This window comes from Carassius gibelio, chromosome A9 (genome assembly GCF_023724105.1).
Source record: "Carassius gibelio isolate Cgi1373 ecotype wild population from Czech Republic chromosome A9, carGib1.2-hapl.c, whole genome shotgun sequence".
In the NCBI taxonomy this organism is placed as follows: domain Eukaryota; kingdom Metazoa; phylum Chordata; class Actinopteri; order Cypriniformes; family Cyprinidae; genus Carassius; species Carassius gibelio.
Genome location: NC_068379.1, coordinates 10,899,472 through 10,921,733, shown reverse-complemented (window position 1 = coordinate 10,921,733; position 22,262 = coordinate 10,899,472). Strand labels below are relative to the sequence as shown.

General features: G+C 40.1%; 1 protein-coding gene across 1 annotated transcript in view; it reads right to left on the bottom strand.

The window, feature by feature from the left end:
- si:dkey-11f4.7 (piezo-type mechanosensitive ion channel component 2) overlaps window positions 1–22,262 on the bottom strand; it is a 293,659-nt gene that overhangs the window by 115,272 nt on the left and 156,125 nt on the right. The window contains 5 exon segments of the mRNA XM_052605318.1: window positions 257–500; window positions 6,421–6,586; window positions 6,677–6,778; window positions 17,491–17,695; window positions 20,364–20,564. Coding sequence (XP_052461278.1) covers window positions 257–500; window positions 6,421–6,586; window positions 6,677–6,778; window positions 17,491–17,695; window positions 20,364–20,564 — 918 coding nt within the window.

Below are 22,262 nucleotides of genomic sequence, written 5' to 3'. Positions count from 1 at the left end.
ATTTAGAATATATTTGTCTACATTTTCAATTTACCATGGGGGCATTAATCCAGTCGATGACTATCAAATGATGGAGAAGATAGTTCAAACTAGTTACATCTCCTGATGTGATGTTGTAAGATGCACTTATGATAGCACAATTCCTTCTTGGCTAATGCAGTTAGTTTTTGTGCATGGTCCTTTGTGTTATTTCTGGCCTCCCTTAGTCACAGAAACATACTATAGGGTGTAACAGAACATTCAATGATGTGCTTACTGAGAGCATGTTCTTGAGGCTGATGACCACACAGGTGTAAGCTATGAGACAGTCCCATAGTCTGAGCACATATTGGACTGGCTGCAGCAGTAATGTCCCTCCAAACAGCATGAAATAGAAACAGGCCACCAGATAACCCAGACAAAATATATTAATTCTTGTAGTTCCAGTGATAAAGATGAGACACAACACCAGCCAGAAAAAGTAACTGAACACAAACAGCTTCACCATGTCCAGATATGATCTGAAAGCACACACAAAAGCATGACATATCACAACATTCAACATATGTCTGTTAACACTAAACAAATGCAATAAATGATACTGACCATTTTTACACTTTGCACAGACTGTAAAAAAGAGAATACAGTTCTATATTTTATAACAATTACAGTCATGGCCAAAGGTATTGGCAGTGAAATAACCTTTGTTTTGCAAAGTTTGCTGTTTAAGATGGTGTGGTGTTCATTCACATTGTTTCTAGATTGTTGATTATTCTAGATTATTGTAGCTCTGAGTCCAGTTGTGACCACCATAGTTAATAGTTCATTGGTCAGTGGGGTGGCACCTACTAATTTCAAACACGCTACAGTAGAGCTGTTGTAAAAAAAAAAAAAAAAAAAAAAAAAAAAAAAAAAAAAACACTCACTGAGATCAGCATGACTTGAACAACTATAGACCCATCTCTAAACTGTCTTTTATTTCCAAAGTTCTGTATAAAAAGTTGTTTACCATCAGATATCTTTATACCTGAGTCCTTTTCATATTGTTTTATAATTTCAGTCTGGACTCTGGGAGCTATATAGTCCTGAATCAACTTTGTTGAAGGCTTTAAATGACACCTTACTCTGGATATAGGTTCTGGCTGTATTTTAGTTTTGATTTCTTTTGAATGCAGCATTTGACACTGTAGATCACAATATTATTTTACACAGTCTAGAACATGTAGCTGGGCTTTGAGGCTCTGTGCTGGAGTGGTTTGCCTCTTATCTCAAGGTAAAACATTCTCCTTCAAAGTAGGGAATTTTTTTTCTTACCATACCCCAATAGATATGGTGTAACCCAGGGCTCCATCCTGGGATCAATTTTATTTGCATTATATGTGCTTCCTTTTGGTCATATTATACAGAGACACAATTTTTCTTACCACGTTTTTTTCCAATGATACTCAGCTCTAATTTTCTATAAAAAAAAATAATAATGGTTCTTTGTCTTGAATGCCTGTGTGACATTTCATCTTTCACAGAGCCTACACATAAACAAGGACATAATCTTGATTTGGTTATTTCCATAGGGCTTTCTATTAGTAATACAGACATTGACAGCACTCTGCTCAATACTTCAAAAGTGCAAGTCAAGTGCTGCAATCATCAAGTACAGTCTGAAAATTATGCAACATATAAACAGTTTTAAGATGCTTTTGTTAGAGATGCTTACCTTTTTTTCTTCTTTTGCTGAGCTTTAATCTTTTTATTGCTAAATTGCTAATCTTTTTTTAATACTATGTGTGGCAGTCTTCTGGACTCTGTTGCTCCATTTAAAATTAAGAAACCTAAATTACAGTTGCAACCTTGGCTTAACAAAGATACTCACACCACTAGACAAGAATGGAGGAAAGCTGAAAGGAAGTGGAAGAATGATAGGCTCCAAGTCTCCTTTGAAATCATGAAAGATTGTATGATTAGCTACCAGCACTCATTTAAGGTTGGCATAATATTTGAAATCCTAACAGGATTTCGGTCAAGTTTCAGTCGGGTTTTAGACAACATCATAGACAGAGTAAGCTTTGCTGAAGGTGCTTAATGATCTTTTGTTAGCTCTGGACTCAGGAAATTCCTCAGTTCTAGTTCTCTTGGACCTCAGTGCTGCTTTTGACACAATTGACCATAACATTTTACTTGAAAGGTCGAGCGAATGTGTAGGAATTCCTAGTAAATAGTATAAATCCTATCTTTGAGATAAAAAAATTTTTGGTGGAGGTTGGGAATTTTTCCTACTCTTCCTCTGTGGTGTGCCTCAGGGGTCAATTTTGGGCCCACTTTTGTTTTAACTATTTTCTCCCTTTAGGCAGGATTTTTCAAAAGTTTAACATTTCAGAATTTACCATTTTTATACAGATGACACACAGGTGTACCTCCCTTTGAATCAAGGGGATAATTATGATATACATTTTTTATTAAATTTTCTAGCAGAGGTAAGATGCTAGTTGGCAGCCAACTTTTAAATGATTCTAAAACTGAAATTGTAGTTTTCGGACCTCCAGCATCTATTATACAAATAAGTGACAATTTGTGTCCTTTATCTGTTCATTCTCATACTCATGCAAAAAATTTGGGTGCAATTTTTGATAATGGTCTTAAATTTGACAAAGAAATTATATCTGTGGAGATGAACAGCTTTCATTATCACAGATCCATTGCAAAACTGAAAGCGTTTTTATCACCAAGGGACTGTGATCTATGCTTTTATTTAGAACAGGCTGGACTACTGTAACTCCCTGTATCTTGGCGTAGCTAAGTCCTCTCTGTCTCGGCTCCAATTGGTACAAAATGCTGCTGCCAGGCTTCTTACTGGAGCTAGAAAGAGGGAACACATCTCACTTGTTCTGGCTTCTCTTCATTGGCTGCCAGTTGAAAACCATATTAGATTTAAGGTTTTATTGTATGTGTATAAGGGGCTGAACGGCCAGGCTCCACAATACATCTTCTTGGACTTCTTATCCACCGGAAATGTTCTAGGCCATTCAAGTCCCTAAACAGTTTGTTGCCAGTAGTGCCATTTGTGGTTCAGCCAAAGTGTACTTTCTCGACACTCCCATCTCCCAGGCTGTCCTGTGCGGCGACGCTGTCAAGGGCTGTGCCCAGCAGTTCCTGACAGAACAACAGCAGACTGAGGCCACACAGCACAGCTCCCCTGCGTCCTCCACACCAGCTCCACCCCGTGCTGAGAGTGGCGCGTCGAGCCCCTTGCAAGAGAGCGGCACCCCAGTGTCACTTCTGGCTGCGAAGTCCTTGAGGAAGATGACTCAGCGGCCCTGACATGGGCAACTCGGAGATGTGGGAGACTGCTCTGGCTTGCGCTGCCTAACCCATAATTTTGGCTCATTCAGATGGTCCGACTCGGTAACGCGATTCAGTTCGCCTGGCGACCTCCCAAGTTCAATGGCATGCTCGAGACTTCAGTGGCAGTCCAGAATGCTCATGTCTTGCATGAGGAGATTGCAATCGAGCCGGTCCCTTCAGCCGAAATGAGGACAGGGTTTTACAGCCCTTATTTCATCGTACCCAAGAAAAGCGGTGGCCTTCGACCTATCCGGGATCTACGAGACTTGAATCGGGCCCTGCACAAGCTCCCGTTCAAGATGTTGACACAGAAACACATTATCAAATGTGTTCAGCCCCAGGACTCGTTTGCAGCGATCGACCTGAAAGAACCTTTCATGTCTCAATCCTCCCTTGACTTGCATTCGAGGGTCAGGCATGGCAGTACAAGGTCCTCCCAGTCGGGCTCTCCCTGTCCCCCCATGTCTTCATGAAGGTCACGGAGGGTGCCGTTGCCCCACTCTGGGAAGTGGGCATCAGGATCCTCAACTATCTCGACTACTGGCTCATTATGACCCGGTCCCGAGAGCAGTTGTGCGATCACAGGGACTTTGTGCTCCGGCACCTTAGTCAGTTGGGGCTGCAGGTCAATCGAGAGAAGAGCTATCTCTCCCCTGTGCAGAGAATCTCTTATCTCGGTATGGAGTTAGACTCAGTGAGTATGATGGCACGGCTCACCAGTGAGCGTGCCCAGTCAGTGCTGAACTGCCTGAGTTCCTTCAGAGTCAGGACAGTGGTACCACTGAAACACTTTCAGAGGCTCCTGGGGCAAATGGCATCCGCAACCGCATTCACGCCACTCAGGTTGTTCCATATGAGGCCACTACAGCACTGGTTGCACTCCCGAGTCCTGAGATGGGCATGGTGCCGCAGTACACATTGTGTCACCAACACACCGATGTGTCGCTACCGATTCAGCCCCTAGTCGGACCTTGCCTTTCTACTGCACAGTGTGTTCTTAGAACAAGTATCTCTGCATGATGCCTCCAACACAGGCTGGGGCATGACATGCAACAGCAGGCAGCTTCAGGGTCCTGGACAGGACCTCGACTGCTTTGGCACATCAACTGTCTGGAGTTCCTGGCAGTGCATCTAGACTTATGGTGGTTTTGGCCGCTATTGGTAGACAGGCACGTGTTGGTCCGCACGGACACCATTGCGGCTGTTTCGTACATCAACCGACAGGGCAGTATATGATCGTGTTGCATGTCTCAACTCACCCGCCATCTCCTCCTCTGGAGTCAGACGTGGCTCAAGTCGCTGCACACTATCCACATCCAGGGGAAGCTCAATCGTGCAGCCAATGCACTCTCAAGACAGCTTACCTTTTCCAGGGAATGCAACTCCATCCCCAGACAGTCCAGCTGATCTGGAGTCAATTCGGGGAAGCCCAGGTAGACCTGTTTGCTTCCCACAAGTCCTCCCACTGCCAGCTGTACTATTTCCTGTCCCAGGCCCCGCTGGGCATTGATGCACTGGCACACAGCTGGCCTCAGGCTCTACGCAAGTATGCGTTTCCCCCAGTGAGCTAACCCGCACAGATGCGGTGCAAGGTCAGGGAGGACTAGGAACGACATCTTGGTTGTGCCTTACTGGCCCACCGTCACTGGTTTTTGGAACTCATGTTCCTCGTGACAGCCCCTCCCTGGCACATCCCCCTGAGGAGGGACCTCCTCTCTCAGGGGCTTGGCACCATTTGGCACCCGCGTCCAGATCTTTGGAAAACTCCACGTGTGGCTTCTGGTTGGGACGTGGCAGACCTTAGTGATCTGGTGCATGGCTCCTCTCTGGCAGACATCTGTCGAGCTATGGGCTGGGCGACACCTAACATCTTTGCGAGTTTTTACAACCTTCGTGTATAGCCAGTTTCTTCCTGTGTGTTGGGTAACAGGTAATTGGCAGGAATGGGCTGGCTGGGTGTCACACTTGCTGTGCCATTCCCCCTAACACGGGGATGCGAGCACCTTTCTTCTCCCAGTAGAGTTGCCTGGTTGGCTTACACTAGTCGAGCATCCTCCAGCACCCTCGGCAGTCAGACTTGGCGGAGTATAAGTATATCTCCACATGTCACCTCCTTATGGGTAGGAGTTAGCTATGAGATTGTGGCACTACCAGTGCAAAGCTTGCTCAGGAAGGGCAGCAGGTTGGTGTGAGAGCATCTGCATGCACAATGGGGAAAAGTCTTTTGGACAATGGCCTGGTGTCAAGAAGGGCCGCAAAGAAGCCACTTCTCTCCAAGAAAAAAACGTCAAGGCAACACTGAAATTCAGCAGGAAGTACAAAGATTGGAGAGCAGAAAACTGGTGCAAGTCTGATGAAGCTCCCTTCTGACTATTTGGGAAATCTGGAAAATCAATTGTTCAGAAAATAATAGGTGAATGTGTGCCAACAGTGAAACATCAAGAGACTATACATGTGTGAGGTTGCCTTTAAACCAAGGGAGTGGATCTCTCATAATTCTGACCAAAAACGCTGCCATGAATAAAAGATGGTATCAAAACATCCTGCAAAAGTGACTCCTTCCAAAGATCCATGAGCAGTTTGGTGATTATCCGTGCATTTTCCAGCATTATGGAGCACCATGTCACAAAGCAAGAGTGATAAAGTAGCAGCTCAAAGAACATTAAATGGAAATTTTGGATCCGTGGCCAAGCATTCCTTACGGGCATGTAAGCTAATATGATCACAAAGCATTTATATTGAACTCACAAAGAGGTATATGACTCTGCAAGATTTGTGGTGTTGATGGACTCAATCTGTTTTAATCATCATTCTAAATCCAATCCAGACAAAGACCTTTTTTTCTCTATGTCAAACAGCTTTTTTAATGAAACCTAAAGACATTCAAGTGTTCATAAAAAATAATGCATAAAGCTAATAATAAAATATTCAAAAGCAGAGGCTGTTACTTAATTTGACATTTTATTAATTTGTTCAGATATTCATAAATTATTCTAGGGGCAATTGCAGTACCTTAAAAAAAATGCAGGGAAGACTATATTTTCTGAGTATGTGTGTGTTTGTTTTGCTGGAAATGTATATACATATAAAACTAACACATACCGGCAATGAAGAAAGTTGCTGACAGGAGTGTACTGGTTGAGGGTTTGTGGATCTAGATTTCGGCTGATCTCCACATTATCTCCTGCCAGGAGTCTCACACAAGCCTGATTTTCATCCTCAAAGACCTGCCACTGCAGAGATGCTACCAACAACAGCAGGCAGTCATCTGAATGAAAAGAAATTAGAAAATGAGAGTGACAGACAAATTTTTCTAGGTAGATATGCTGATTCAATGTGATGTGATGGAATAGGTCACAGAGAATGAAGCTGGAGTTGGGACTCATGGCGAAATCTGGTAGATACAGCCACTTTATCAAATTAGAGCTCAAAGCCGCAGATGACTTCCTCCAGGGATAATCTAGTAGAGAGTGAAATGGTTTAATTAAGACATGCTTTTATAATATTGTGATTTATTAACATTTCTTTTTGATTCCAGAATGATCCAGGCCCTATTCCTGTAGTCCTCACTGTGTAAGGTAAGCATTTGATTTGACATGTCGACGAATTAATAAAGGCTCTTTTATCTGAACTAGCACATAAGTTTGCAGCAATGGATCAGAACTAAAAAAACAGTAGAAATATTGTAACACAAATGCTGTGTCTGAAATCGCTCAGTTTAAATTGTAATGTAGTAGTCATTACAAAAAGCATAGATGAGGGGTGTGTTACACGAGTGGCTACTCCTGGTAGAAACCTTGCAATGGGTTGAACTGGAACATCATAAGACCACAGTAACTTAAAAATCTGCAATGGAGCGGACACATTTTTTTTTTCTTTTTTTTATGAATTTGATTGAAACATCTTTCCATATGCATATATGTATGCTTGAGCTTTTGGAGAAATAAATATAATACCTTTAATTTTTTTAGGCACCTTTCAAGACACTCAAGGATATCATACATTATGAAAGGAAAGAAATACAAGATATACAAAACACACAGACATACAAAATCAAACATTAAAATCACTAAAAGCTATTCTTAAGTTTTAATCTGAGCTTTAAAGAGGGAAGTAGAATCCAAATGACAAATCTGCAGTGGCAAAGAATCCCATAATATGGTGCTACATATCTAAAAGCCCTACCACCAAAAGAACTCAACTTGAAATTTGTAATTCTCAGTAAGTCTGCAGAAGATGATCTCAAAGAACGTAAAGTAATGTCCAATTAAATAATATTATGAAGAGCTTTATAGGTAAGCAGCAAACAGGAAGCCAATGTAGTTGGAAAAGAACGGGAGTTATGTGATCAGAGGTCCTAGCAGCTGAGTTCTGAATTAGCTGTAATCTATGACGTTGTTGGTCGGTGGAGTAATTGAAAATGAGTGACACTGGTCTCGAGTCCCATGGAGGAGATCCGGAAGGATAAAAGGATTAACGACAGTGAAGGACTTAAGAGGACCAGGCCTGGGTTTTATTTTGTGTTTTGGTTCTGTTTGTGTGCCGTAGTCACCCGTGAAGGGCTGTTGCACTGTTTTGTGTTTATTTTGTTATTAAGTGTTATTTAAATGTTTGCTGGTTCCCGCCTGCTCCTTCCCGTGACTACTAAAGTTACAGTGTTACATTTTTTTCCAGGAAGATCAAAAAAATATATATTTAAAGTAATCAATCCATGATTAACTAATTCATGAATAAGTATTTCATTGCTATGCTGACAAAGTGATGGACAGAGTCAGACTTTTCACACGGGTGGAAGTATTAACTGGGGAGTTAACGATTAGCAGGGGGGAAGACTTAGAACTAAAAAGAAATAGATCTAGACCAAAGAAGGGCATCAATTTTGTTGGTCTTTAGCTTTAAAAAGTTATATTTATAAAGTTATAAAAGTTATTGGTCATCCATATGTTAACTTCCTGCAAACATTTAGGGAGTTCAGGAGGAGGATTGAAAGCATTAGTTTTACGGATATATACAATAGTTTATCGTCAGTGTGAAAATAGAATTTAATGCCATATATGACCAAGGGGTAGCATGTAAATAATAAATAAAAGTGGACCCAACACTGACCCCCATGGAACACCTTGAGTAACTGTAACGGGCTCTAAATGAGCATTCTTAATCTGAGCAATTTGCTTCCTGTCACTTAAATAAGTTGAAAAAACCTAAGATATCAAATAAAACTGAATCACCAATGGGATCAAAGGCAGCAAATATCTAAATTGTAGAAGAATAAGAATAGACAGAAAACCAGAATTAACTGCTAGAAGAAGATCATTTTTAATTTTATCGAGAGCTGTTTCCATGCTATATTTGGATCTGAAACCCAACTGAAATTACTCTTAGAGATCATTACTTTGCAAATTTGCTTTAAGTTGAGTTGCTTTCCCCAAGAAACTGTAAAGCTGGTAAAGGTGTTTGTAAAAGTATTTTTTAAATAAAAGGAAGATTACAAATAGAACATTTTTTTATTGAAATCATTAGGATCCGAAGAATTTGTACAAATTGTACTACAATTTGTAAGAATTGTAGCGATAGAAGCTAATTTTAACTGTAAATGAACAGTAAAAATTTGATAATGTGGAACTCATTATGGGTGTGACATTGTGAGAAATAGAATGAATGCAGTACTTAACTAAGACAGTGGGTAAGAGATCAAGTGAACAAGTAGAAGACTTAGTAATATTATCAAATAAAGGCAACTCAAATTTAGAAAGAACATTTGTTTACCAAAATACTTTATTGTATACTTTATTGTATCAAAGTTTGATACAATCGAGGGCATTGGATACGAGCCGCATGGTTAAAGTACGGTGTGTACACAGGGATGTGGTTGAGTATCCTATTTTGCCAGTCGTTATCAAATTTAGGGGACAAAATCATAGTGTTGAGGTGGCAGTTAATCCGCACCTTCGGTATCCGTTAATTTTGGGGATGAATTGGCCAGCATTTAAAGAATTATTGGGGGCTTTATGCACGGATGCCTCTTGGGGAAAGAATGCACCGGAGGGGGATGCGAGTGTGCAGGCGGGAGAGACTGAACCAGGACCACTGAGTACTGCCTCAGGGGAACAGAGCGAAAACGAGAGAATTATTATCTCGGAGCGCGATGATTTTCCCCTGGAGCAGTCTCAGGATGAGACGCTGAAACGCGCGTTTGAACAGGTCTGGACCATCGACGGTCAGCCTCTCCATCCTGGGCACCCACTTACCTATACATATTTTGCAATAATTAAAGATAGGTTGTATCGAGTGACCCAAGATTCTCAGACAAACGAAGATACAACCCAGTTATCAATTCCTAGGAGCCGCCGGGAAATGCTTTTTCAGGCGGCTCATTCTAATCCAATGGCTGGTCATTTAGGACAAGGAATGACACTAAATCGCCTCATGACCCGTTTTTTTTTGGCCGGGCATTCACGAGAATGTGCGCAGGTGTTGCGTGGCTTGTCATGAATGTTAGTTGGTAAACCCACCGGCCACCCGGTGCGCCTTTGTGCCTTTGCGCCCCCTCCCATTAATGCAGGTCCCCTTCGAGAGAATTGGCATGGATCTCATCGGGCCATTAGAGCGATCAGCACAAGTACATCGTTTTGCATTAGTCATTGTGGATTATGCAACCCGATATCCAGAAGCAGTGCCTCTCCGCAACATTTCCGCTAAGAGTGTTGCTGATCCACCGTTTTCGAGTTGCTCTATGGTCGCCAGCCCAGGGGGGTGCTAGACGTCATAAGGGAGACCTGGGAGGACTGACCTTCGCAATCTAAAAACGAAATTCAGTTGGTGATGGACCTGAGAACAAAACTCCACACTTTGGGGCGGCTCTCTATGGAGAATTTGTTACAGGCCCAAGACAAACAGAGCCAGCTGTATAACAGGGGAACCAATTTGCATAAATTTACACCAGGAGAAAAAGTGCTTGTATTACTCCCAACGTCAAGTTCAAAATTACTTGCAAAGTGGCAAGGACCGTTTGAGGTCACACGGCAAGTTGGAGAGCTCGATTATGAGGTAATACGCTCAGATAGGAGAGGAGCGCGTCAAATTTATCACCTCAATCTCCTAAAAAAATGGAATGAGGGAGAATCAGTGATGCTGCCGATGGTGATTGGTGGAGAGGATGATCTTGGACCAGAAGCGAATATAAAAAAACAATCTCTCGCTCTGGCCCCAGGGGGAGATCATCTCTCGCCCTCCCAGCTCATTGATTTGACTACATTACAGGCAGAGTTTGCTAACGTGTTTTCTCCCCTACCTGGCCGTACAAATCTCATTCAGCACCATATCGAGACAGAGCCAGGCGTGGTGGTTCGCAGCCCGCAATATCGCTTGCCTGAAAACAAGAAAAAAATAGTTCAGGAAGAATGAGGTGCGATGCTTGAAATGGGGGTAATAGAAGAATCCAACAGTAACTGGGCGAGCCCGATAGTTTTGGTTCCTAAGACGTACGGCTCAGTGCGGTTCTGTGTGGATTTTTGGAAGGTGAATGTTGTGGTTCGAAATTCGACGCATATCCAATGCCACGGGTTGATGAATTGCTTCGACGGCTCGGTACGGCTCGTTTTTTTTTCGACATTGGACTTAACAAAGGGTTATTGGCAGATCCCCTTTTCTCCATTATCCAGAGCCAAAAATGCTTTACAGCCTTTTAAGTTCAAGGTGGTCCACAGGCCGGGTGTTCAGATGGCTGTGGCCGATTTCCTCTCCCGGAATGGAGGGGGGGGGGGGGCTGCTGGCCGCATGGCTCCCCGGCCTGAGTCGGTTGGTGGGGGTATGTGGCAGGGGTGGACGTGGTTTAGCGACTGGGTTCTCATTTCAAATGTGTTGCAGACCAGAGCTATGCAGGATAATCACACAGGGCAAATATATGTGCATTGCTTTCAGATGTGTTAGAAGAGTGGGGGCTTACTGAGAAAGACCTGATCATTGTGACCGACAACGCTACCAATATAATACGTGCCATGGAGATGATGGAGCTGCTCCGTGTTAGCTGCTTTGCTCACACACTAAATCTATCATCGCAAGCTGCGCTGAAACTTCCAGCCATCTCTCAGTTGCTAGGTTGAGTTAGGCGCATAGTGACATTCTTTCACAGGAGCGCTTACGCTAACAAAGTTTTCAAAGATAAACAGATGCTACTGAACTTGCCCTGTCGCAAACTTAAAATTGACGTGTTGACCAGGTGGAACAGCACACTGGACATGCTCGACAGATTTTTGGAGCAGCAACTGGCAATCTTAGCCGCACTTCTTTCTCCGTCGGAGCGAAAAGGACCTTTGCACTCTGACAGAGGCTGATATAACGGTGGCCGAGGACATCGTGAAAGCTCTTCGGCCGATGAACAGTGCAACTCTGGTGATGTCTGGGGAGAACTCCGCTACCCTCTATTATTGCACCATTGCATGCACAGCTCCTTGATGAGATGCGCTCAGCTGCCAGTGATTCGACTGTGATTAAGGAACTCAAATCTGCCATGCATGACAACTTGAGGATTAGGTATGTTTACAAAAACAGCTATTACTATATATAAAATGTAAAAATTTGTGTGAATGTTACAGATTACATTATGTTGATGCCATATGGTAATTGTAATGTGATTGTCCAATCTTTAAAGATATGCAAATCTAAAAGAGAAGCTGTATGTTGCATCTGCCCTGGACCCTCGTTTCAAGACTCTTCCTTTCATCTCTGAAGGGGAACGCAAGGACACATTCACAGCAATGATCAGCGAGATTGTCACTCTTGAGCAAGCTAAGGTAGGCTACAAGTTTTACAAAGTTTTAAAACTGAAAATGTAAACAAAAATATTTTTCAACAGCATATAAATAAATTAAAGTAAAAAATAATAAAATGGGCAACATTCAATTCAAATGTAAATTCAAATTGTTTCTAACTATCAGCAGCAAGGATCTGATAAGTGCTGGTAATGGAGTCAGTGCACCTGTACAGGACCAAAAATCCCTTGGTGAAGCTGACTCCTGCCCAGCCCCACCTGAGAAGGCAAAAAAAATCCTGTGCGCTATTGGATCTACTTTGGGCAGCCTATGCACCAGGGGCTACAGTAGTCTGTGCTACTGCTGCAGACAGGGCAAGAGAAGAAGTTGGCAAATACAGAGAAGTTACACCTATACTTCTCTCAGAAGATCCACTTAAGTGGTGGTGTAAGCATGAAGGAGTGTACCCACTTTTCTCCCTCCAGGCAAAATGCTACCTTTGTGTTCCAAGGACCAGTGTCCCAGCTGAAAATGAAATTTTCTCCACAGCTGGAGACATCATTACAGCTCAAAGAAGTTGCCTTCTGCCAGAACACGTTGACCAACTCCTTAGTTTGCAAAAAAATTGGCAATGTTACTGTTCTTTGAGCCTACTGTTAGTACTAGTGTTAAAGTGTTAGTTGTAACACACAATGTGTTAGTTGTAAAAAGTATAATTTATGAATGTATCCATCACGTTTGAATTTCTTTCTTCTGTTGAACACACAAGTTGACTTCCATAATAAAAATAAAAAATGACTTTATCTTCTCTTTTCTTTTCTTTTTTTTTTTATGTGAGCCCTCCGCTTAAAGAGAAAAGTGTGCTTGGTTGTTTTCCATGGGAGAGCATGCGCTTCGAGCATATAAGGCAATTAAAATTTCCTGCTCAGTTAAACTACATCCTAAGACCGCATGCATACAATCTTATGCAGGGTTCACTAGCATCAGGGTAGGTCTTATAAATGCATTATAAATAATCACACACGCGTTACAGTCGTGTTAAGATCATGTGTGACTGGACTCTCCAGAACATCGTCAAATAAACAGCGGATTGACATAAACAAGAATTAATTTTTGGCGCAAGATGCAGTGGAATCATCAGTCATCAATCAGGGATATCATTGCACGTTCTGTAAATAAATCCAACAACTGTGAGGGGGGTGAATTTTTTTTATAACTCATTCGTTTAAATTATATTAAGCCTTAAAGTTCTGCATAATTAAGGGCTGTCGAGCTAGGTGGGCATTACTTCAGTCACTAGCTCCTGCCTTTTTGCCCATTTTGATTGTCCAGGAAAGTCGCACGGTCACGCGCTGCAAAGATGGCAACGGCCCGCTCTGTACACTTTGAGCTTCAAAAACAATCTAGGAGTCTACGGGTGACGTCACGGACACTACATCCATGTTTTTATACAGTCTATGGGTTTTATTCAACATTTTCAATTCCAATAATGGCCACAATCTGTGTTTTAGAACGGTAAAAGCCTTTAAATGTAGTCGCCTGTTGTATTAAGTACCCTTCATCATACTACACAGATCAAAGCATATATACCCCTCTGTATTAGCATATAAACAGCATATGATCATGTTAATCTTTATTCTTGAAATATATGGTGCCGTATTAGGGGCTGTTCACATATCACGCCTAAAAACGCGTGGAAAATGCTAGGCGCGCCGCTTTTTCCTTCTTTCCAAAACGCTCGGGCAGAAGCGCTCGTGAGGCTTCTGCCTTTGCTAAGCAACCATGACGTGCTCTCTCCATGAAGACGCGGAAATTTCAGCAAAGGATAAATGGATTTGCAGCACTAAAAATCGCTCGCAGTAGCTCTGCTACTAAATTTATTTCAAAATGGCAATCCATATACAGCTATGAACAGCTGTTTTCAACGTTGTTACGGGAAAAGATGAAGCTGATTGGTTAGTTCTTGTCACATGACCCGCGGTGCGCTTGCGGCATTCTGAAAAGTTGAGATGTTTTTAACTCGATGAGGTGCAGACGGGCCTGGAAAAAACGGCCACGTCGCATGGCGTGCGCGTCGCGACCGCATCGCTTCCATTATGAGCACGCATGCCGCGCACCTACAATGGAAATAACAAACTTGCGCGCGCAAAAGACACGATATGTGAACAGCCCCTTAAGCAGTATAAAGTATCTGTGTTCATGAAACATTCTGAAACTCCTGTGTATTGACGATCCTGCTGTTCTCTCCAGCTGGAGCATGTGCCTCGGAGGACTGTCGCATGCTCATGGATTGTTTCTGATACCAATGGAAATGCAGGAGATGGGGCAAATGAGGAGGCATGCTGGTGAGAGTAAGGACTGCACGTGTGTGTGCCTTCACTGCTGGTCTGGCCTGACATGCAAGCTCAGTGGTGGATGACCTCAACTCCACGTTTCAGTATCTCACCATGACTACTTTTCATAGCCATTTTAGGCCTGTATGCATTTGTGTATGTCACAGAATTTTCCCCGTCATGCCCAGATTTATATTGTTGGTTGATAGTTTTAACTCTGAGTATAGTGGTATTCTGAACTCCATATGCCTTTTTAAAAAGGTAATATCTAAAATGGTTTCTCAACCCTGGCTTAATGCATAGAGCTGATTAATTAATCACAAATGGAGACAGGCAGACAGGAGATGGAAAAGAGATAAGCTCCAAGTCTCCTATGAGATACTCAGAGACTGCATGAATACCTACCAACATTTTGTTAAATCTGCCAAGGCACATTATTTTTAAAGTCTAATATCACAGAACCATCTTTGTCCGAGAGTGCTATTTCGTACAATAAATACAGCCTTGAATACTGTAGGTTCAGCTGTTCATTTTGTTTAGATAACAATTAAAGCTTTTTTTTTCCACAGGCCTATCTAAAGGGTTAATGGTCCCACCTAGTGATCAACTGTAAAAAATAACAAATGTTACCTCTTCCCAACAGGGAAAACCACCAACAATCAATAATCTCACACACATACAAACACTATAATTTGCTGTTATACTCCATTTAACTCCATATACAAGCCAGAAACTAATCCTTTTTTTGCACAGGCCTATCTAAAGGGTTAATGGTCCCACCTAGTGATCAAATGTAAAAATAAGAAATTTTACCCCTTCCCAAAAGGGAAAACCACAAACAATCAAGAATGCATGATTATATGGTGTCATGGCTTTGCATTCAAAAAATGTCGTTATAATGGAAGTCAATGGGGCAAAAACAGCCACCAACAACAAATTAGGGAGAAAAAAAATTAATATAATGCTGGACAAAAAATAAAAATGCATCAAAGCCAATTGCTACTAATCTTTGACATGCCCAAGACTGTTATAAGAAGTAAAAAAAAAAAAAAAAAAAAAATCCAGCCACAATTACTTTTATATTGAAAATAAGTCATTTTGTGCGTTTTTTCCCCCAAATCAGTGACATCATTTATGAACTTTGCAATTAAAGAGTTAAAATCTTGGATTTTAAAAAAAAAACATTTGGTAGTTTTGATCAGGACTGAAGTTGATTTACAGATTTATGCAAAAAAAAAAAAAATGAATCTGATAAATATTTACAGCAGTTTAATTGAGTGGATGTTTTCATCCCGAACATACCGAAAGGGTAGTGAATTTGAACAATGCACAAGGGTTCTGCGAGTTAGAAGACATGTAATTGCAAATTAATGAGAATTAGTTGACATGTAGTTGACATGTAGTTTCAAAGTTACTTATAGTTAGTAGAATGTCTAAAGTGGGCTATCAAGATAAAATGTAACCAAACAAACAAATATATAGTTAATCAAATCAATCTATAAATTGAACAGAGATATGTATACTTGATGAAACCAATATATGCTTGAGCCAACCAATCCATCCATCTAAACCAATGCATAAATAGCCAAGAGAGGAATAGCCCCAGTATGATTGGCTGGCATTACCCAAGCTGCTGAACCTATCAATGTTTGTAATTCATTATGATTGGTCAGTATTGTGTAAGTTTCACAGGTCTATTGGTGCATGTGTTGTGAATATAAAAAAGGGAAGTGTTTGGCTTCTTGGGGTGCATCATCATTGGTCCTTTGTGACATGTGGCAGTTTGAATGAGGGATAGCGGTTGGGTTATCCTCCTGTCTGTATGCCCCTTAGCCCACGTGTGCTTGATCAAAACAATGTATCTAAACCACTACATGTCTGGTTATCCCAATGTATTATAAACAGTGTTGGACAAGTTACTCTGGAAATTTAATATAATTACTGATTCCTGATTACTCTTTTTAAAAAGTAATCACATTACTGTTCGGCTGACTTTATTTCAAAGTAATTAGTAATTAGTAACATTACTAGTTACATTACTTTTTTCTGCATGAAATATTTTTTGTATTGAAGCATCAACATTCACAGAACACTGTTGTTTTTAACTAAAGCAAGTGGCTGCTGCAGGCATGGTTTGGCATGGCAGAATGCCAGCAAAGAGCGCTAAATTTATATTCTATAAAATACATCTCAGTTCATCTCAGATTTCACAAATCTCTGTTATAACACAATAAATAGGCCTATATGAATAATGAATCTAGAAAAGTGTCTACCGCCCGCAGCAGCACTTGCCCATCTTGTCCTGTACCACACTCTGTTGCATTGGGTCTCTCAAGAGCAGGTCTCTAATCCACTGGCACTTGACTTGACAGTACGTATTTACAATCTCTAGATTATAAAACATTACATTCTGTCAGCAATGTAACACGGCAGTAAAGTACAGACCTCGACTTGTAACTATACTCTCATTAATATTTTGAAAATTAAAACACGTTAATTTACTCAAAACTAAAAAAGTAATCAAATTTCAATTAATGCATTACTGCCCAACACTGATTATAAACCAATGCATCTGTCATTAAAACCCTACTTTCAACCAGTGAACCATTCCACAATTACATAATATAAATTATTTTTTAATATTATTTGCTGAACGGCTTCCTATGGTTTACTGCGCACTTTCAGGTGCACATGCTCTAGATTTAATCACAATCTCTGGATCAAACCCTGAGTTGGCAGAGAACATTTATATCGAACACTGTGAGCGCGCTTAACCTGATCAAAACCAGACTAGATTTGATTGGTGAATAGAAAGCAGTAATCACCAATGAGCCTATATAATAAACAGAATCCAAAGAAAACATACAGACAACATGAAGAGTATAAAGAGTTAGTAGAACCTAAGGCGTTAGTTCAGCCTGCTGGTTTTTGTAGTAAAACAGCTATTATGATTTAATTATAAAATATTCAGTATGCACTAAAGAGTTATAACTGAATGTGTCCCTTTCTTACAAGTCAAAACAATAAACAGAAAATACACTTTACATTGATTAATATAACTTTGCAGCAGTAAATGTTGAGTTACTGACCAGTGCAGAGCGCAGGTGGTAGGCCAATGCACAGCAAGTATTGCAGCACCATGAAACTTGCAATGAAGCAGCAGTATTTTAGCCACACTTCACCTATGGCCTTTCTACGACGTTGTGCCAGAACAGCCATTAGAGCAAAAGAGTGCAGAAGTGCACAGACATCCATCCGCTGGCCAATGACATTAACTGCTACCACAAAACACACCTGATACAGAAAAGAGAGTGGAAAATTTAGCACATTAATTTCAAAGCTGATGCTAGTTTGAAAACTAGTTTGAAAAAGCAGCATCTGATTGGCATTCTCAGCAAAAGCTCAAACAATAAATATTGAATCATTATTTTGCTTTAGAAAATTAAAAAAAATTGTGGTAACGCTTCATACAGTAACACAGCACTGTTTAAACGCGCAGTATGGAATTTTTGGCCACCAGGGGTCACTCAATCAAAATAATAACATAAGACGTACTTTGATGACTTCGGGAAAGAGCGTAAGGCTCATGGGAGTTGTTGTTCATTGGAACACGCGCTCTGTCACTCCCTATCATTCCTCACTCATTCTAACTTAGTATTTTGACAATCACGTCTTTTCGAAAGGAGAGACGGTTTCAACGGCAACAACATAAACAAACGTTACTGCGCATGAGCGCTTTTGTGGACCTAACTTAACTTCTGATAGACTTCCAAATAGAATCAATAACAACAGCCAAGTCCCTCTAGAATAGATATTTTTTGATAACAAACTAAATGTTTGCTGCGTGGATCAGGCAGACTTAATGAAAATGCAAATTCATTATTTGCCAGCAGGAGATGTTTTAAAGCATAAGACATAAAGCGCGAGAAATAGAGGTTTCGCCAGTAACAGCTGTAAACGAAGCAGAGCTGGTACGCTCATACGCTGCTATCAGGCATATAACATGCAAGTCTTCCTTCAGAAATACAGCGATATAAAAACACCTGTGCCTCGTTTTGATGTTTAAACATATAAATGTAAGGAATTATTATTATTAAACGTGCAGTAAGTAACATTACTCATGTTTATTCAATGAAGCCTTTTTGAAAAAAATATCAATTTTAAAATTGTGGCGAGTCTCCAAAAATAAATAAATGTATGGGAAACACACCCCGCAGCACAACCACCTGAGCCCAACTTCAGTCTATTCATCACCTTGCCTTTAACTGCATTTGTAGAAGGCACCGCAGCCAGACCGATATACACGACCGTGCGCCAGATGAAACCGTCTATATGAATTATGAGACCTCTATCAAATCAATATTACATCTAGCTAGTAGTAATATATGTTAAAAAACACAGCCGCCTTTCGTTAATAATTATAATTATGTTATACTATGATATCGAACAAGTTAGAGAACTGCATTTGAAGCTACTTTATTCAGCTAAATATAGAACAAATGTAGATTTACATGAGAGCTAGTCTGTCTGCATTTTACACAAGACATCATATCGTTTCACAAAATATACGGATAGATACAGTTAGCTTAATGGATGCATACCTGTTTATCAGAATGCAAGCGAGTTCGGCATCTCTCTGTAGTTTCAGCTTGTCACAAAGCTCTCTCTATCTTGGAAATGCAACTCCAATATTTACCCGTGTCTTGTAGCTTCTCTTGTCCCAAAACCATCTCGGGTCATTTATTTCACCTGTGCGTTTGCACTTCACAGAACGTGCAGGCAAAGCATAATCATGATCCATAACTAAGTTATAGATTGAGGTTTAAATACGAATATAAACAATATAAATATAAAATATAATAGTCTCAATCAAGGCTACTACTTTTTCTTCTTCGTCTCGTCTTTGTTTCTGTTCACCTTTGTATTTGGCGGTTCCGCAGGAAGTTATATAAACTAGAGGGGTCAAAGTTTATATGACGCCATAGATGGGCGACAAAACGGAAATAAAGAAACATGCCGTGTCTTCTAATTAAACTATAATTTTCTCCGGATTTGAAAGTTCGGGATGATGTAAGTACACAACTAAAACATATATATAACATAGATATAGTGATTTCTGCTATTTTTAAAGCAGAAAAATTACATATTGCGCCTTTAAATAATATTTATAGTTTTATGTTTTTGCCATTTTTATTTTTATTTAAAAACAAAAAATAATGCTGGTTTCAACTATATGTTAAGAAAAAAAACAGAGTTGTTATTGTTATAAATGGCATATACAGATTTTCAAGATTTGAGATTTGGCTTTTTGTTTTGAATTAATTTCTGTCTTTAGAAGCAAGAATGAGATTGGTGATTTACTGTCTCGTTAGTGTTGCATTATTATGATATTATCTAAGTATTGTTTACAGGTTTCGGACTCTGTTTATCATGGAGCATTAAGGTTTATTGCTAATTCAAAAGCCCTTACCCATCATTTTCTGCTGTACTCTTGGGCTGTATGGCCCAAATTATCATCACAGACTCAAGCACTGGCACATATTTATATCTAAAATTATTCTGGGTTTGCTTATCTCTTATTTAGCAGTATATCACTCAAAAATGTGTAAAAAATTTTCTCAACATTATTATCTTTTAAATATCATGAAAGTCTGTTCAAATAGGCAAAAGGACATTTAGTTATGCTGCTTCATTTGACTGGAACCAGTGATAAGAAATTATGCATAAAAGAGTTGGTTTCTCTAATGAATATACTTTTATTTTAAATTATATGGTTTAGGATTTACCCGATTGAAATGTGTAAATTTTACGTATATGTGAATGAATGTGTATGTTTTACTTTTAAATGGTTTCATGTTTAACAAAGTATGCTGCCTGTATTTGCCAAGAATCTCTTGTAAAATAAATTTCATGAACTTAATTTCTTGGTCAATAAATAAATAAGTATACCAACTTCATTCACCTCCAAACCAAACTTGTAGAAGAAGTAGTTAGTAAAATATCTGAGGGAGGCCATAATGCCATGGTCTAGATGCTGTTGTGTCACACCCTGAAATATGGTGCTGCTGTGTGTTGCTTTAAGGCCATTTTGAAGACGATGATGGAGCTGGTGCCGATGGACAGTCACATCAAACACAAGGAGGCCTAAAATTAACAGGTGATTCTACCCACATGGAATCACCAAAAAACAAACAAACAAATGAATAGCTAGATGATCACAACAAACTTATGTAGAAACACATGCCTTGTTGGGTAGGAGACACATGACAAATGAATACAGTTAAAGTCTTCTAATATCAGCTAAAAATATTGAACATGTTTGATATCCTCTGACTGGATAGAATAATAGTCTAAAGCAGAGATTAGCAACATTAGTCCTGGTATAGAGTGCTGCTTCCCTGCAAAGTTTAGCTTCCAGCACTAATGAAAAACACCTGAACAAGATAATCAATGTCTTCAGGATCACTAAGGCTTCAGGAAGGTGAGGTTTTTTTTTTTTTTGGAGCTAAACTTTTCAGGACATCAGCACTCCAGGACTTATGTTGCTTACCACAGTAAATCAGTGCAATAATCTGGGCAAAAGTTGTATAGTGTATTCCAGGCATTGCAAGTGTTTTGTAGCAGGTTTGGAACTGCTAGCTAGGTAGAACAGTGGTTCCCAACCACATTCATGGAGTCCCTCTGCTATGGTCCATTTTAAAGGGTAAGCTATGAACACCAAAATGAGCTTCCCATGTTTTGGTAGCACCACCCTTCAGGATCCAGCAGTCACGTTCCTTGATGATCCGCGAGTCCATGCAGACAAACTCTCATACACAGAGCAAGACGCACAAGAGCAAAGATGCAGAGGATCGTAACATCCACTTTTATGAAATCCGCTATCAAATAAGTACGAATATGCAACTAATAAAAGGGAACCTTTCTAATTCCCATCTCAATTACCTGCACTAAAACATCTCAGCCACAGTACGTTTCGTTCAAAAATGACAAGGCCCTTTCTAAAATTAAGGACTGAGCAGTTCCTTTATCACACAGCAAGGTAACAGGGACTTGATCCTCCTCTATAGCACTTATTGAAATCATACCTTGACCATTGAATTCATACCTTGACCAATGAAAGGTAAAAAAAACGGAATCCATTTCAAATGATATTCATATTCTGTACCAACAGTTCATACAAAGCCAACACTTTTTGCTTGTCTAAACGTAATTTTCTTCTTCAGAACGGGACATGTTGCAATAAAATGACCAGTCTTGTGACAATAAAAACATTCACAAACTTTTTTCTGGTTGTTCTGACAGTTTCGTTAATTTAGTTGTTCAGGGTTTATCCAAATTCACAGAATACAGTAATTCTAGCCAAGGTACTGCAAACACATTTTTTTGCATTAAGACAAATTCATTAGCACACACTACTATTTTATCTGGCAACTAATTATTTAAATCTTCAATTAAAACGAGTTCACGAAGCTGGTCAAAATTAATCGTTTTGCTGGATTGGCACCAGTTATTAAAAAGAACACCATTTTCATGAGCATACTCAAAAAAAATGTTTGTCAACACAGACTTAAATTGTTGTGATTAAGACTTTGATCAATAGACAGTAGAACAAAGTTATTGATTTACCAGCCAAATGACATTGTGACAAAAGAGATCACAGTTCTTTTGGCCATTGAAAGGCTACTGCAATGCATTCAAAAGCACTGCAATAAGAAACCACCTTGACCTCTTGGAACAGTGGAACAAGATTAATCTGCTTACGCACATCAAAATCAGACAGATTGGCAGAAGGCAAAGAGGAATCAGATGACTGTTGCAATTCCTGACTAGTTTGAACGAGCAGGCGTGGGTCTAGACTCAA